This window comes from Nerophis lumbriciformis, linkage group LG09 (assembly GCF_033978685.3).
Source record: "Nerophis lumbriciformis linkage group LG09, RoL_Nlum_v2.1, whole genome shotgun sequence".
In the NCBI taxonomy this organism is placed as follows: Eukaryota; Metazoa; Chordata; class Actinopteri; order Syngnathiformes; family Syngnathidae; genus Nerophis; species Nerophis lumbriciformis.
In genome coordinates, this window is record NC_084556.2 from 46,658,503 (window position 1) to 46,677,464 (window position 18,962).

At 38.7% G+C, this 18,962-nt stretch overlaps 1 protein-coding gene across 2 annotated transcripts in view; it reads right to left on the reverse strand.

Annotated features, from left to right (window-relative positions):
• Window positions 1-6,059: 6,059 nt before the first annotated feature.
• c2cd2 (C2 calcium dependent domain containing 2) overlaps window positions 6,060-18,962 on the reverse strand; it is a 54,903-nt gene continuing 42,000 nt past the window's right edge. Inside the window, exons 11-14 of one of the 2 annotated variants that reach the window (XM_061963070.2) lie at window positions 15,586-15,827; window positions 15,245-15,512; window positions 15,109-15,135; window positions 9,657-9,805 (exon numbers count right to left, since the gene is read on the reverse strand). In XM_061963070.2, coding sequence (XP_061819054.1) covers window positions 15,119-15,135; window positions 15,245-15,512; window positions 15,586-15,827 — 527 coding nt within the window. In that variant the 3' untranslated portion in view covers window positions 9,657-9,805; window positions 15,109-15,118. Of the gene's footprint in view, window positions 9,806-15,108; window positions 15,136-15,244; window positions 15,513-15,585; window positions 15,828-18,962 lie in introns of both variants that reach the window. The other variant, XM_061963069.1, reaches the window with a different exon arrangement.

Genomic DNA, 18,962 nt, shown 5'->3' on the forward strand with positions numbered 1-18,962 from the left:
GAGACGTTGCGCGGTGCATCATGGGAGTTGTAGGCACATTTGAATGTATGACATTAAACTAGTAAATTAGAGAAAAGACCCCATGTTCTTGAAATAAATAATACAATTAATCCATCCATTTTCTACTGATTGTCCCTTTTGGGGTCGCGGGGGGTTCTGGAGCCTATTGCAGTAATTAATACAATTTTGAAATGTTTAAATCATTAAATAATTCATCAAACCTGTGGAAGTGGTAGAGTGTGTTTTTATGTTTTGTTGTGATGCATGTTTTATGTTTTTCTGTATGTGTGTTAGGACCCTCTTGAAAACGAGAGGCTGCATCTCAAAGGGCTATCCTGAATAAATTAAATTGAATTTAATTAAAATATTTCATCAAAACATCCATCTATCCATCCATTTTCTACCGCTTATTCCCTTTGGGGTCGCTGGAGCCTATCTCAGCTACAATCAGGCGGAAGGCGGTGTACACCCTGGACAAGTCGCCACCTCATCACAGGGCTAACACAGATAGACAGACAACATTCACACTCACATTCACACACCAGGGCCAATTTTAGTGTTGTGATATAATTAATTAAATTGTTAAATAAATAGTTAAATCATAATATCATTGTATAATTCAATATTTTAAATTATACATGTTATGGTAAAATAAATAGATATAATTAAATTATTTAAATACACATCTAATAAAACATTTACTTATTTAATCCCAATTTTCAAATAGTTTTTACACATTTAAAAATGTACTTATTCATTCCATTCTGTCCCATTTGACCATCTGTCTAAATATTTTTCACATCCATATATTTTGATATTTGACCTTCTGTTTTTTTACAGTTTCCAAAAAGACCAAAAGTCTGAATATTAAAAAAAAAAAAAAAAAAAAGACAATCTGAAAAATAAAGATCTGGAACTGAAAAAAAATTAATCCCTAAAAAAATTAAATTTGAATCTTAAAAAAACAGAAGCTTGCATATCAAAATACATAAACATTGAAATACAGAAGGCATTCATAAAATTTACCAGAGTGGATGATGATAATATTCAACCTAGAAAAAAATGTGTGCACCCATTTATATTACACACAGATGTATTTTTCAAAATTCAATATCAAGACAAACTTTTCAGTCTCAATCTTTTGCTGCCAATTCATTTCCAATAACCATCTTTATGCAATGATAACGTACCTGGGTTTGTGTAAGTCACACTTTTCGTGTGATTCGGTTTTGGACAAAAATAATTGCCAACATGTTGCCTCAGTTTTCACATTGTGTCTCGATTATCACACCTCCAAACATTGTGTCTAACAAACTTGTCTATTTTCCCCTGTGTATCACTCTGCGCAATCGAGTGCCACACAAAACAACATTTCTGTACTTTTTTTAATTGAGTATGACTGCAAAGTAATCCACCATGGGACCAAAGAAAGTTGTGAGGGACAGCACTTTGATAAAGAAGGTGAGCAACACTACTGAATTCTAGAGAGCAGTCGTAGTGAAATATGAAGGTGGGTCTCCTCTCCTCACTCGCCAGATAGGCATCAATAAAAGTTAAAAGTGATATTAAAAGTTGATTTATACATTAAATTCATATGTATTTCACATTGTTTTCTACAAGTATTCTCTAAAAAACATGTTTTGTATTCATATTTTTGGGGTCTGAAAAGGCCCTGAATTAGTTGTATTTACATTTATATGGGAAACATTCCTTTAAATTTGGCACAATTTTGTTTTTTGGAACTGATTAGTAACACTAGAAAAATACATTTTGGTAGAATGCTGAACAGCTTAAGTCAAAGGGAAATGCTAGCAGTTAACAAACTAACCAGATAGCGTCAGGTAAAAAAATATTCAACTCTTTGGTGTACACTTGCAAAATGAGCTGAAACAGTTACCACAGTGGTGTCAAACGTACGGCCCGAGGGCCGGATCAGGCCCGTGAACAGGATTTATCCGGCCCGCGGGATGAGTTTGCCAAGTATAAAAATGTACTTGAAATTTTTGAATGAAAGAAACTGCTGTTCTAAATGTGTCCACTGGATGTCACAGTAGCAATTATTTGTATTTTTGTAGATAATGCTACATATGTAAAAACAAATAAACCACATGATGTTAGTACATCAGTCGAGGAAAATGATCAAACTACATAAATAACATCCTGTAATTTGATTTTGATAAAAAAAAATGTATCTTGATGGATTGAAAATTGACACCAATGAGTTGACTGATGAACATTATCACATAATTGATTCAGAAAATATAAATAACGACAAATCAATTATTAACCACAACATGTAAGTGTAAAACAACAACAAAAACATTATGATTTGTACATTTGTGCTTGTTCTATTTTTAAACAAAGAAAACAATCTGAAGTTGTCTTTATTTTTAAGTTATCGTGCCGTGATTTTACCAGTCCGGCCCTCTTGGGAGTAGATTTTTCTCCATGTGGCCCCTCATCTAAAATTAGTTTGACACCCCTGAGTTAGGAGTTAGCATGTTAACAGTTAGCATGCGAAAAATACAAAATATTTCGACTCGGAAGTGTGTATACTAAAAACTGGCATGTTAATATTAGCATTATAATGCTAGTAATTTCCAAACAATAACAAGGAGTGTTTCAACATTGGAATGGTTTTAAACTGTTGAAAAATGTGGAGGAGAAGGTGGACAAAAGAAGGGCGGAATGAAAATTAGAAAACAATTTAATACTACTAATAAAAACCAAGTTATTACCATATTTTAATTTTCTTATTTGGATTTTCCGGTGTAACTATAGAATCAGCCTTTTCTGGCAATACTTCAAATTTAAATCTACATGATAAAATGTCATATTTGTTTAAAACGGTTATTTTTATTTCACAAAAAAATAAATATGTTTAAAAAAAAGTTGGAGGAAGGAATATGCGTGAAATCAATAAATTGTATAATTTTTTTGGCGATCGTAAAATGTGTTTATGTAATTAGAACCTATATCAGTTGGGGATGGGAATTTTACATCATTCTGCAGCTCCAGTCGGAGGCTCGCTGAAACAAATAAAGCTTTTTGTTGGACGATTTCTCGTTGGCGTCTCCTTGGCTCATCTCCCATCACACAACCATCAAATATACAACAGGTCCATTACTATTAACTATCCATCATTTACTGGGGGACAACCCTACAACTACCTCTAGGGGTCTCCATACCCCACTGTATGTATTTATTTAGTTTGCCTTTTCTTTGGCCCACTCCTATAATGTTAATCATGTTCTCTACCTTCAGTAAAAAACAGCATCTATCTATATCTTGATTACAAAAAAATACTTGTTTGGTGTTTGGTAACAGTTGGTAATGGTTAATGGTTAGTAAAACTTTTCATGAACAGTTATGATTTTGGTCTACAGCGTAAACAACTAAAAAAGTAAGGTTTTGGGCATTGTTTTCTCTAAACACATACATTTGTCTAAATATGGCCCAAAACACGCATTATTGTGGGATAATTTTTTGGGGGGCTTTTTTTCGAGACTCTCCCGGAGGACAGTGCAGTGAAGACGCAATAAACCCCTTCTCTGTCTCTCATGGACACACACCTGTTGTTGTTGACTTGTGGTGGACTGACTGGCTGTGCTATCGCGTTTGCGAGAGCACCAAGGTCGCGGAACAGAGCCACGCTGCAGGTTTACACAAACACTGCAAGAACTAATGACCTGCGTCCCGGATACCGCCCCCCACCCTTTAGACTTAGACTTCCTTTTTTATTGTCATTCAAATTTGAACTTTACAGTACAGATAAGAACAAAATTTCGTTGCATTAGCTCATGGTAGTGCAGGATAAAAAAGCAATAAGGTGCAGATATAAATAAATAGATTACTGTACAGATAAATATATTGCACTTTTGCATATGCATCCACGTTTATGGACGTATGTTATATTGTCTTTATATTCCAGCGAGTTAATCCATTTTCGGGGGGAATTGAGGGGATTATTTTGATGCGTTCATGAGTCTTACGGCCTGAGGGAAGAAGCTGTTACAGAACCTGGAGGTTCTGCTACGGAGACTGCGGAACCTCTTTCTAGAGTCCAGCAGTGAAAACAGTCCTTGGTGGGGGTGGGAGGAGTCTCTGCAGATTTTCTGAGCCCTGGTCAGGCAGTGGCTTTTTGCGATCTCCTGGATAGGAGGAAGAGGAGTCCTGATGATCTTTTCTGCCATCCTCACCAGTCTCTGCAGAGACTTCCAGTCTGAGGCATTGCAGGCGCCAGTCCAGACAGAGATATCTCTGTCTGGACCTACACATGTAGGCACACACACGCACGCACTGAACAAGTCTCATTACCTACACTTGTAGGCACACACACACACGCACGCACTGAACAAGTCTCATTACCGACACATGTAGGCACACACGCACGCACGCACGCACTGAACAAGTCTCACACACGCACGCACGCACACACTTAACAAGTCTCACACACGCACGCACGCACACACTGAACAAGTCTCATACAACAAAGAGCGGCCGTTTGGCGCCAATGTTAGCGATGTAATGTTACCTGTAATCTGAACTTAAAACTAAAGGACAACACAGGTAAACATATTCACATTCTTGGTACACACATTCATTAATTAAAGACCTAATTTCTACCGAAAAACAAGGAAAAGGTCAGTGGGACCGTCCGAGCAAGACTCACCCTCAACATGTGGAACTTTTCTGTGAGGGGAGAAGGGAGGGGCTACACAACCCAGGAGAACTACAGGAGCTCAGGAGGGACAAAAAGATATCAAACCTCCCTCTCATAGACGAGCAGACAAGATAACTATTTGGAGATAAAATACACAAACAAAATATAATAAATAACAAAGGTGTATTTTAACTCTGTTACATAGGGTAGAAATTGTTACACAAAAACGTGCTTCGTATTTCACTCTTTCTATCTACTTACATGTGATCAATGCAATTGCCTGATTTATCGGGATTCTGGAATTTGCAGCGTTGTCGAGCGTACGTCGTCGAGCTTGGTAGTCCTTCTTTGTCTTAGGGAAGATTCTACGCGCATGCGCGTCAGATTACTCGAAAAACACAACACGTTCGCGGAACGTTAGGGAAACGTTACTACATAATGTATATAAAGTAAATTTGCGAAAAAAAACACTTTGAAAAGCCTAACGGTTGCTGTTTCCATTGCAGGCAAATATTTTGTGTGTCATAGGTTTTGATATGTTCTGAGAATGTTCTTAGAATGTTCTCATCTTGCATAACCAAACGAGAACCATACAGTAACGTTACGCTAACGTTAGGTGTTACCTGGGATGCTGTTGGTCAGTAGGCTCTCTATAGTGCCTCTGTAGAATGTGGTGAGAACGGGGGGAGGGAGCTGTGCTCTTTTCATCCGACGCAAAAAGTGCATACGCTGCTGAGCTCTTTTATTGCAAGTCTTGAGTATTATGTATATGGGCTTTGCTATGGAGTTTTTTTTCTCACTCCAGACTGGCCCCGCAACCCAATAGGAGCCCAAGTTTTAAATCGACTTTTTTTTTACTCATCCTCCCCTAGCGTCTGCCTATTTCCCCACCTTTTACGGGGCGCCATAGTGGCGACCCATCACAGTTCCTGTTTTGTTCCCTGTACAGTGTTGGTTTTTCTCATTTTGAACGTGTTTGTGGTGAAATAAATAAATGATAAATGGGTTGTACTTGTATAGCGCTTTTCTACCTTCAAGGTACTCAAAGCGCTTTGACACTACTTCCACATTTACCCATTCACACACACATTCACACACTGATGGAGGGAGCTGCCATGCAAGGCGCTAACCAGCACCCATCAGGAGCAAGGGTGAAGTGTCTTGCTCAGGACACAACGGACATGACGAGGTTGGTACTAGGTGGGGATTGAACCAGGGACCCTCGGGTCGCGCACGGCCATTCTAAAATGAATTTTTGTTGTACTTGTGCAATGACAAAAAAAATGGCATACCAATTTGCAGCCCCCCTGCGATCCCGAGGAGGGACAAGTGGTAAAAAATGAATGGATGGATAAAGTGTAGTTTTAAATATAAGAACTAGACAAATAATCCGTGACACAGTCTGAGTGTTTATTGATGAAAATGAAATTACTTGTTGAATCTGTTAAAACTGCAGGTCAATTCTGGAACAGTACAGATGATCTGTTTCGGTGCGGAAAAAAGCCAGCAACAAAAACCTCAGTAGCCCTTTTAGTTTAACTACATTGTAAATATAATACTAAAATTCTTAAAGTTAGTAGAAGAGTGTTGTCATGGATTTGCACTTGCAAGATGTTAGTACTAGTATCAAATTGTGTCGAGTAGCAATTTTCATCTGTGCGTAGGCGTTAAGACGAGGCATTGTGCATGGAAGCAAAGCAGCTGAGGGAGGAAACAACAAGTCTATAATACAAGACGTGTGCTAGGACGACTGTAAGGCAATCTTAGTGCTGCATGTTGCTGCTTTGCATCGTCATGTATCGCTACTGCACAATGAAGCTACTTCAAGATACAATCGTTATCCGGATTTCTTTTTAAACATGTGTTTAAAACCGCATGAAGATAAAAACAACAGACAGGACTAGTAATCAGATGATTAAAAAGTAAACACAACAAAACCAACTTACTGTGCTGGTTGATTTAGTCTATGTTAAACATCTTTGAGGAAGACTTGGATAAACGCTGCATACTGTTTTCAAACACACACATTGTGTCTCATTGATCAGGTCATTGACTCCATCACACCTGGACTGTTCAGGTTGTCTCGGAGACGGCCTCATCAGTTTGTCAATCAAATACTAGGACAGCTCTAGTCTAAAGGTGCAGGTTCCACGGTATTCATCTTCTCAGGCTTCTCCGATGGTTCAATTCAAAGGCCACAAATACATTTTTTAGCCTGTCTGTCACACTATCACACGGTTACTGTAAGCCAGCCAGCGAGCTTATTCTGCATTAGGGTGAGCTTATTTTTGGTGTGATACAATTTATAAGCTGTAATAGTTTTCCCCTTTTATTGTTATTCGTACTGCTCTTAGTCCCCTCCCACCGGGTTCTTGGTCTAAAAAAGATTGGGGACCACTGTTCTAAAGGCCCAAACATACACAGGCACACTGCAAAAAATTTTGTTGCCACATGCCAAGATTTAGACTTAGACATACAATTGTATTTCGAGCAATTTCCCTAGTTTTAAGACTTATTTACTTATTTTTAGTCATTGACTTAATAATCTTAATTTTAGCATGAATAATTAGATTGTCTGTTTTAGTTTTAAAATGTTAAAATTGAGAAAATAACAATTCAAATAAGATAATTTGGTTTCCCACACTGCAAATACATCTTGTTTAAAGATTCTGCAGCATCCTGAGGATGCTTAATTTAAGTATTGCGAGTTGAATAATGCTAGTTTTCCAAAAATATATATACTTATTTCTATCTTAAAAGTCCTGCTAATTTCTAGATATCCATCCATCCATCCATTTTCTACCGCTTGTCCCTTTCGGAGTCGCGGGGGTGCTGGAGCCTATCTCTAGATATACAAATCTTAATTTAGGATGTCTTATCAAGTAAAATTAACTAGCTGCAAGGACAGACAATTCACTAGTTTTTAGTTTTTTACCTAAAATCTAGTCTTTTGATCTTATATTTTGCCAGCTCTTTTTTGTCTGCATATGTCTGAGCGTACTCAGGGCGGACGTCCGGCAGGCCTGTACGTGTGGAGCTCATGTTTTCTGCCTGTGCGGCCTCTCCTTCGCACACTCGTGTCACTAACAAAACAGTAGCTGGGAACAGCTTGCAGAGAATACTTTCCTTCCTCGTCTCTTGTGGTATTTAATGTCCTTATGCACCACTGACAGTCTCTTTAGTTCGACGAGCAGGTATAGGCTAGAACAGCTCTACTTTCTGGTCGTCAGTGTAGGACGCCATGACAGAAAATGTAAACAAGGCGCAGTACAATAGGATCTGAGCACCTTAAGATAGAGACAAGCCCCAACAAGCATGCTTTTACTTTTTCGTGGCGCAAAACGACAGATGTTAAGAAACAATACAGTAGAATGAGAATTGCCAGCCAACAACAGTCATTTGGATGGAATCTATGGCATCAAAACAGTGGCATAAAAGCCATGAAATGTGTGTTTGTGTACATGCAGACTGTTTCTCCTTTTTGGTACTTAGGGACAGGCAACTCCCTTCCTTTCCGATTGGTCATTTTAAACACCGAGTGTCTCCTGGTCAGAGCCAATCTCAAGTGACTCTTCTGAAGATCACTCTTTAGACAAAACAAGCCAATATTAGTGTATTTTGTCATTTGACATGAAGTGACCAATCAGAAAGGGGAGTTGCGGCGCTTTGTATTTAATGCCCTACCCAAAGTGCAAAAAGAACAAAGAAACACGGCGTGCCTGTAGTGTTGTTTTATGCGCCATATGAATCCCCATATTAGGAAATACTGACAAGGGAGATTCCAGCCCAACCATTCTAGTTAAGGTATGCCCAAAGTGTGGTCCACGGAAAATTCTAAAAATGCTATTAGGAAACAAAAGAAACATACTTGCAATAAAAGAGCAAACAGGTGTATTTTAGCGGGAACAAGTTTCAATGTTGACACTAATAACACAAAGCTAACATGTAAGCGGTTTTCCTAAAAATCATATCTATATATAGTACAGTATTGGTTTTGAAAACAAAAAATACTAAAAAAAAAAATTGGCCTCCCGCCTGCTTTAAATTTTCAGTCTGCGGCCGTTAGTGGAAAATGTTTGGACATCCCTGCGTTAAGAGGATAAATACTGTGGATCCTGCACCAAGCCCTCAGGCTAAAGCTGATGAACGGATGAAGCCTGTCAGATGAGAGGCCACACATCTTCCTGGACAGTCCAGTTGCGATCGATTCAATTCCATGAGAATTGTTTAAAGTCTTACATTATCCAGTGTCTTTTCATCTTGCATATCTTTGACACTGATGTTGATATGTAATTGAGATCACCTTAATTCCCACTCACCTTGTTATTACATTTCATTACCACTCATTCAGCAAGGCTGTTTGCTTGATATTCTTCCTGTGTGTGCTTATCAAACACACTCACACCTCTTGGAAAACAACTTGAAGAAAATAAAACACTGTAATCGACACTGTTGTTTAAATACCATAATTCATACTATTAATGTCCAGAAGTAGTCATATCACTCTCACTTGCACTGAAATATTATCTCCCTTTGTGACTATTTGGAACAACACAGGAGTCTCTCTGACACACAAGCAGTTGCTGCCATTGCACTGAAATAGAAAAAGGTACTGGAACTGTGCAAATCACACAACTAGCACTCTGCATCTTTGGTCCTGTTGACTCACCACAGGAAAGCTACGAATCACAGCAAGGATGGGTCACCCTTTTTCCACGCAGCACTAGGAAGGTGAAGATGCAGGCCCACATTGGCCTCTTCAGTCCGTATCAAGGCCACAAAGGAACTTTTTCAAAAGATGGATAAAAGCACATTGAGAAGACATGCAAAAATAAAGCCCACTCACACACCTGCAGAGTCTATAGAATGCAGGTCAGCCTTTAGAAGAAGAAAAAGTGTGTGTTTGAGGTGGTGGTTGTTGAAGTTGTCACTCGGTTGCTTGTCCAGTGGAGGTCGAGCCGTTGGATTTGCTCTTACTCCTGCGGCTCAGCATGCGGCTAAGTGTGGCGGACTTGCTGGCGCGCTCTACAACTGCGGTGGATTCCAGGTACACCAAGTCATTGTGCGACTGGCTCATCCCGGGGTCCTTGCGCTGGTGTCGCCTCCGGAAGAAGAGCTTGGCGCTCTTACGTAGGAAACTGCCTGCAGATCAGAAGTAGAAAGGAATTCTTAATTGTTTTTATTCTACTGAACTGATTACAGGCAATCCTCGTGCTACGTTTAATGTTCGTACGTTACGTGGGAACATACACACTCACATAAATTATACAAATATACTTACATCATGTATATAAAACCTTAATGGATGTTTATGGATGTTTTTTTAAGGGCTTTATAGGCAGAATAGCATGGCTCCCATAGGCTCCATTGTAAGCAGACTGTTGATCGCATTTATTTACTATTTAGAATGCATAACAAAAATACATATGTTGTCATGTCTTTCATAACGATAATGAACGATAGGCGAAATTCCCCAAAAAGTGCAGTTCCCCTTTAACATAACGTGTGTCTTAGTTTTCATTAACCAACTTGGCATTGTTGAAATAGCCATGCAAAATTGGTAATACTAATCGGTAGCGTGTATATGGCCTGTTTGCTTGTGCCAATGACAAGACTTCGACTGAACGTGACATCACATGCAACCAAGGTGTCCAAATATGTTTAAATTTTACGTGAATCGATGCCTGGTAGAAGCGACGGAATTCGGTAGTATACCAAGCGTGAGGCCAACTGAAGGCAAAGAAAAGTGAATGTGAAAGTAGAGTGAAATTAGTTCAAATGTTCAGATTGTGGAGAAATGCATATGCGGTCCAACATAAATCATGAAAAATACAATTTCTAAGAAACAGAGCATCCGGAAAGTATTCACAGCGCTTCACTTTTTCAAAATTTTGATATGTTACAGCCTTACTCCAAAATGGAATACATCCATTTGTGTCCTCAACATTCTACACACGATACTCTAAAATGGCAATGTGAAATTGTTTTTTGTAAGAAATGTTTGCAAATGTATTAACAATAAAAAACTGAGAAATCCTATGTACATAAGTATTCACAGCCTTTGATCAATACTTTTTTTGATGTACCTTTGGCAGCAATTACAGCCTCAAGTATTTTTGAACATGATGCCACAAGCTTGGCATACAGTACCTATCTTTGAGCAGTTTCGCCAATTCTTCTTTGCAGCACCTCTCAAGCTCCTTCAGGTCGGATGCAAAGTGTCGGTGCATAGCCATTTTCAAATCTCTCCAGAGATGTTTAATCGGATTCAAAACTGGGTTCTGGCTGGGCCTCTCAAGGACATTTACGGAGTTGTTCTAAAGTCATTCCAGGGTTTCCCTTACATGTAAACGATTGTGGCGCATTGCCCCGTTAAGGTTAATGCCGCAACACCTTGAAAATATTTATATTTTTTATACGAAAACACTTTTTTTAAAAACATGAAAACAAATTTAAGTGATATATTGTATGAATGGATATATCCTAAATAGTCTATTATTTACGTAATATTGACTATAATAAGTTTGAAAAACAGCTCAAATATCATAAAAACGTTCCTTATTGCTTTATTTTGACAAAAACAAAGACAAAACGTGCATCCTCTGTCAAAAGTGTGTCAGCAGCTGGTCGTGCACCTAAACGAGTTGACACCCGGTAAAAGTAAAGAGAGAAAGTTGAAAAGAAAGGTATTTTAAGTTAATTAATGCATTTCTTGTTTAAGCCAGTGTAAACTACCCTAAATTTTTTGACATTGCTACCAACAATAACGTCTAATTTTATGCCTTGCACGTCTTTAAATCGCCGTTTGGACGCGTGGAGTGCGCATTTGTCCCAGTAAATGGTAAATGGGTTATACTTGTATAGCGCTTTTCTACCTTCAAGGTACTCAGAGCGCTTTGACACTATTTCCACATTCAGCCATTCACGATGGCGGGAGCTGCCATGCAAGGCACTAACCACGACCTATCAGGAGCAAGGGTGAAGTGTCTTGTCAAGGACACAACGGACGTGACTAGGTTGGTAGAAGCTGGGGATCGAACCAAGAACTGGCATGGCAACTCTCCCAACCACGCCACAAAGTCCCAGTGCGTGTGTGGGTTTTTTCCGGACACTCTGGTTTCCTCCAACATTCCAAAAATATGCATGTTAGCTTCATTAGAGACTGCTCATTGTCAAAGGATATGAATGTTAATGTGAAGGATTGTTTATCTGTGCCCTGCATTTGACCATGCTAATTTGACTTAACTTGTCTATGAGCTAGTCCATTATACCTTAGCATTAAGCTAGCGGCATTAGAGCTCAAATTTCATCCTGCATAAATGTATTGCTTTTTTCAGTTTATTCCAAACTATGTTATTACTTCCTATTCCTACATCTATGTGCACTTTATGTGTATATATATATAATGTACTTTCTTTAGTGTGGTTAGTTTTAAGTGACTTCATTGTGAAGAACATCAACAAAACACCTTAATTTATTTTTTCAAATCTAACTCAAAAGACTTTACATATTCCCATCCGTCCATTTTCTACCGCTTGTCCCTTTCGGGATATTTGGCAAACTAAATTGCAACATTCAGGGAGGGCAGAATAAAGTGTGGCCTGTGTTACCTTTTACAATAAGCAACAATTGAAGCTGCAATGAACAAAGAGAACAGTCTACCAAGTCAAATTCTCTGTGTTAAAGCTGATGGTTATTCTGATTCTGATAATATAAGAAAAAAACTTCATATTAGGGTCGTTGTCCTGCTTAAAGATGAATCGTCGCCCCAGTCTGATTTCAAGAGCGCTCTGGGGCAGGTTTTCATCCTGGACGTCTCTGAACATTGTGAAATTAATCTTTCCCTCAATCCTGACGAATCTCCTAGTTCCTGCCGTTGAAAAACATCCCCACAGCATGATGCTGCCACCACCATGCTTCAGTGTAAAGATGGTATTGGCCTTGTAAATATGACGCCTGGCACTCACGCCAAAGAGTTCAATCTTTGTCTCATCAGACCAGGGAGTTTTGTGTATCATGGTCTGAGAGTCTTTCACTTGCATTTTGGCAAACCTTTTACAAAGAAATGGCTTCCGTCTGGCCACTATACCATACAGGCCTGATTGGTGGATTGCAATTTGTTATTCTTATAGCCAGACCTATGTGTTTACTAGGCTACAACTGTTGCCTTCTACAGAGGTTGTCACATGAAGGCAACAGTTGTAGCCGAAACCGTCAGGTACGGAAGTAAACACATAGGTCTGGTTATAAGAATAACAAATTGCAGAATTTTTTGAAGACTTAATGACCCTCTTTGGGAACTGCAAAGCAGCATATTCTCTGTACCCTTCCCTAGATTTGTGCCTCAAAACAATCCTGTCTTGGAGGTCGACAGACAATTCTTTTAACTTCATTTTTTGTTTATGCTCTGCCATCTCCTGTCACGTGTGGGAGTTTATATATAGACACGTGTGTGCCTTTCCACATGATGTCCAACCAACCGAATTTACCACAGGTGGACTCCAATTAAGCTGTAGTAATATTTCAAGGATGATCAGTTGAAACCGGATGCCCGTGATCTCACTTTTGAGCTTCATGGCAAAGGCTGTGAATACATATTTGCATATGATTTTTTAGTTTGTTATTTTTAATACATTTGCAAACAATTCTAAAAAATGTTGTTTCACATTGTCATTAGGAGTATTGTCTCTAAACATTTTCAAGACAAAAATGAATTTGTTCCATTTTGGAATAAGGCTGTAACATAACAAAATGTGTAAAGAGTGAAGCGCTGTGAATACATTCTGGATGCACTGTACTATTTAAATCAGAGGTGTAAAACTCCCGGCCAGGGAGGTATTTCATTCGTGGCATATTTCAGCAAACAAAAACCCAATCTAACTTCAGCAACATCGCCTTATATTTCTAATACATACACATACACATAAACACACGCACTTAAATTGTACACAACTAAATACAACATCACTTTAACTATTAAACGGTGTTTGTACAAAATAACACATTAAAACAGGAGTTCTTAACCTTTTTGACCTTGAAGCCTGACTTTTCCACTACAGAGGTGCCTGGGGCCCACTTAAATATTAACACTAAATTAGTCATCTTTCTCTTATTCGATTTTAATTGTATTTTATTATATCTAACCTACTTACAGTTTAAAACCTTGTCAAATTTCACGAAACCATGAGTTAATCACAAATATTATTATTTATTTAACAAAAACTTAGTACTAACATAAGTACTAACTAAATATACTGCATACTGCTCATACGGACCACAGCTGAGAAACAGATATTTTTGGGCGGCCCTCTGGGTGGCACTTGCGACCCAACAATAGAAAACACTGCATTTAATGAAAATGTTAGGGTACTATTTCCCAACTTAAAGCAGAGTGGAATGCATAGGGAGTCTCACTCTCAATTCACTTCATTCTGTTAAAGGACATAACACAATGAGTAACCCCTGTGTTTTATCTTAGCAAATACACACATAGTATCTTTTTTGGTTTTAAGGGTGAAAAGCGGTGCCAGTAATGACATGAAGCAAGAGTGGAGGAATGCGTGTCAAAAACACACGCTCAGATTACCTATTGGTTTCATTAAACAATGCCATAACAACGCCGCCAAGGAGCGGGACCAAGTAGGACAAAAGCACGTCAGCAGAGAAACAAACGAGAAAGAACGCGCCAGACTTTGTAGGGCACAGTCTTCTCTCCAGCGCTGGTATTGCTACTGTTTGTACTTACAACAATTGTAGAATAAATTGTTAATCTTCAATTCGAGTCTCCTCGCCATATTAAGACACGCCATTTGAACAAAAGAACCTGGGAGGTTTTCGCCCTTTAAAAGGGGAGATCGGAAAAATCAATCAAAAGTGATAATTGTAACGACAACAAAGCATGCTGGGAAACGCTTCCTCCTCAGATGCATGCTCAGAGTCTGCAAAAAACATACTAAATGTTTCCCTTGTCTACCAACATCCCAACTGAATATACACATCTCCCAGATTCTCCTGTTTTTGTGTGCAAATGATATATTGTAGCTCTTGTCTAAATGTCAATAGGATGACAACGGGGTGGTCGATCAACAATCACTTTATTAAAAACAACATTGGCAGCCGTCTTACTGTGCACACAGAGTGTCTTTCTCCCATAGCATCTCGACTTCTGTTTTCCCGCGCTTTACAAGTCGCAACGCATTTACTGATTATCAGACTGTCGAAAAATAGAACTCCCCACGCAGGAACGGACGAATATGAACGCTGATATTTACAAAAATCCAAATTTCCTCCACACCAGTGTTAATAAAAACAAATTATTATTTAAGTGTGTTTTGAATTGTGGGCCCCTGTGCGACTAAGTTTGACACCCCTGAAGTAGATTCTAGCCTACGCAAAGCTAACTACACATTACACAAACTACATTGCTGAAGATATTGGTAACTTACACATCTGGATCTAACGTGTGCTCTCCTCTAAGATCATAAAATAGTGGAAAGAGAGAAGGCAGAACAGACATTATCAAGAAAATACAAACTCTTCAAGCTATGATTCATTACAACAAACCCGTGAATTAAAGCTCACCTCTTCTCTTTTTGCAGCTGACCTCTGGCACGCACATGGAGAGTGAGGTGTGGTTCAAGTCCTCTCCAGTGTGACTCTCCCAGTCTTCAGGGGGACCGCCCACGCCACCTGGCCCCTCCTCGTGTTCGGACATCTCTGGAGGACTGCTGTTCCCTGACATGACCGCTGTGGTCACATCCTGAGAGGAGCTCCCGTCTGACATTGAGGCGTCCATTGCAGCTGCGTAGCCTGCCATCAGAGCCAGCTCCTCATCTTGGGACATTGGTGTCTGTGAATATAAAGATATTCAACACAGAACCCAAGTAAACCTTCCAAATGCTAGTAGGTTAACTCATCATCACTTTTGCAATCCCGGAGATGATGATGGTACTCTTCTTCACAGGTGACCGGAGCTTCTGCTTGGCAGACTGGTGCAGTTGTTTGATGGCGGCCTCAGCCACCGGGTCAGTGCCGTTGAGCATCAGCAACTCGGTGTCCGAAGAAGACAAGACCTTGCTAACCGTAGCTCCTAGCAGGGACGTCTGATCTAAAACGTGTCGCTCTGAAAGCTTTGGCTTGTGTACCAGTGCTTTTTGTAAAGAATCTAAAAGCAAAGACAGTAGAGATTAGGACAGTGGTCTCTAAACTACAGCCCGCAGGCTGATTCCGGACCACAAGCAACCACAATCTCGCCTCCGGCACATCCCAAGTTAAAAAGTATATAGGAATATAAAAAAACTAAAGAAAAAAAATCAATGCTGTCCTGTCTAAACACTCAGGCAAATCATATTATTAATGTAGAGGCCCATATATGTTGCACAGTTTCATTTACAAAACAAAAGTGTGGGATACTTTCCTTTTAAACATATTTATATTTGACTTTTATTTGTGTTTGGCGCAGCCGGACTGGAGTGGAAGGGGATAAAAATGAGAAGAAAAAACCCAACAAAACAACAACAACAAAAAATATATATACACACTATATAAATATATATATATATATATATATATATATATACACACACACACACACACACACACACACACACACACACACACACACACACACACACACACACACACACACACACGCAAACAGGGCTTTTACAGGTATCGTCAAATCTAATTTAATTATTTTTAACGCCGTTTTTAATGCCATTTAAACATTTTGTAATGCCATGTTCTACTGCAGACAGTAATTATATATAGTCAAAAGCTTACAACTGTCTGTATAGACAAAATTGTAAGCATTTGACAATGATAATATTGAATAGTTGAAAAGTTTACATTAGCTGTTACTATCTAGTGAATTAAAATTGTCTCACAAGACTGTTTCATCTGAGAATTTATTTGTATTATTATTTTTTTTGCTGTAGCATCAGCTGACAGTTCAATATGACAGTTTTTGCACACGCTGCAGAACGCCTCTCTGGGTTTACCATTGACGAGCTTTAACCAGGCTTTGAAAAGTTAGCCAGCCAGCCACTTTTGCTGAAATTTGCATTTTCCCGACATGTATTCATGTTCTTGCTTTCGCCACAGCATCAGGATGTAGGGAAATTATTAAAGGGGACCTGAACTTTTTTTGTTTCATTCACAATCCTTATTTAAGTCAAGAACACATTTGTTTTTTTATGCTTTTTAAGTCATAAATACATGTTAGTAAATTCCCAACTATCCTAATTCTAACAATGGAGTCAAAGGGAGTGCCTCTATTTGTCCCACAAAGTCATCTAAATAAGAATTAGTTGATCAGTATAATATACCCAGAAGTCATTTTTGAAATGTTATCTCTTTAAAACATGCTGTAAAAATGCATATTCTCTGAAAATAGGCAACATTTATTTCTTCCTTAACATTTAAGTCTAAAAATAATCTAATAAATAACAGCAATGAACGATGACCCTCGCTTGAGGTTTATTTGAATCTACCGTGGACTTTTTTTTACACCTTCCCAATGAAATACAGTACTACAAAGAACCTAATATTTATTGGTCTCAATGTGTCAAGATAGTCGTTGACTAGCACTTGATCAAATTGAAGACCCTTTTCTACTTGTTGATATAGTATATATTCATTGTTGAATGTATTTACACTAAACCCAAGGACTTTGTATATTTTTTCCTATTTTCTGGTCCGTCTGTCAACTAATTTGAGCACTGCCGCCACCTACATGGATGTGAGCACCCTTTGAGAAAAAAGAGGAACATTTAGTGTATTTTTACACTATATTTTACCTTTAGATTTATTCTCATCTATACCAACCCCTTTTGGCTGTCTTTTTGAAACTTACATGTCCCAAGTAAAGTACCACAAAATGTTTTTTTAGTACATAGTGTATTAACATTACTATCATTGAAAATGTAATGTAATGTTCTATGACATGCATGCATAGAACTCCGAAAACGTTTCCCATCTGGCAACTCTATACTTTAACCACGGCCCCTTGGGTAATATATTTCCGGTGTTGTTACCTCTGTTTACAATCTGTCACGTCAAAACATATACCTTTTCGTTTTCAGAACTATCAGTGTTTGGATTGTTATCATCCAAATATGATTAGCAGCAAAGTAGACAGCAGTCAACGTTGTGGCTCGGAGAGCCAACGGAGGCGATAACAAAAAAGCTAGCTAGATGGTTAAGCTAACTAGCGAGCTTGTTTCGGTGCTCCTGATTGTCTCCCCCTCCTGCAACTCAGTGCGGTGTTTAGGCAAGAAGAACAGCGAGTACCTACAGCTGAAGCGAGCGTTCAACAAATATTGCTTTGATCGTCTTTTTGTCTAATCATCTTTTTATTGATATTGGTACGTCCGTTTTTACACGTCCTGCATGATGATTTGTTTTTTCTACAAAACTTTTCTCAATTTTTTTGTGTACTGTCTCAGTTATCATACAGCCAAACATTGCATTCAACAAACTTGTTTGTTTGCTCGCGTCTCATTCCATTAAATGGCGTGTCTAACACAGAATTTGACATGTTGGTGACTCAGTCTCTGTACTTTTTTTAAGAATTAAATAAGTCTCTAAAATAATCCACCATTGAAACAAAGAAAGTTGCGAAAGAAAGTAAAAGTGATGTTCATTTATACATTCAACTTGTGTTATTTTTCAAACCAACTTTTCTTACCTGTTGGTACCTATTGCTGTGTATTTTATATATCAAACAATAGAGGCATGGTGTAGATATTTATAAAACAATCTTGCCTTCTTTCAAACTTGCTCCAAACGAGGCATTAGGAATTTGAGAATTCAAAGAAGTAATTTTGCCTAAGTTACGTCAGCAGATATCTCCATGTATGGTAGAGAATTACCGAAAAAGTTGTGTCTGAGTCCGCCATTTTTATTGAGTTGCAGTCCAAAGTTGTAGTCAATACGTTCCTTATTTTTCGCTCCGCTCATGTTGTGGGGAAGACTGGTTCTTACATGCACATGCATCTTCGACTCGAAAAGAAAGTGCAATATGGCTGACGGGGTAGAAACCGAGTTGACGGGGGCTTGGCCTGGAGGAGGACTTCGGCACATAAGTAAGACCGTCCACAAATGGCGCATTCTGAAGAGACAGTCAGAAAGTGGCTTGAATATGGTCTGTAAAACATAATCTATGAAAAAAAAAATCTATGGACCAAAGCACCACAATCACATGGTATGTAGACCAAAGGGAAGTGTTCTAAATGTAGAAAACAAATCATAATATGACCCCTTTAAGTGCAGTTTGTGCAAACCTTTCTTTGCGACTGAT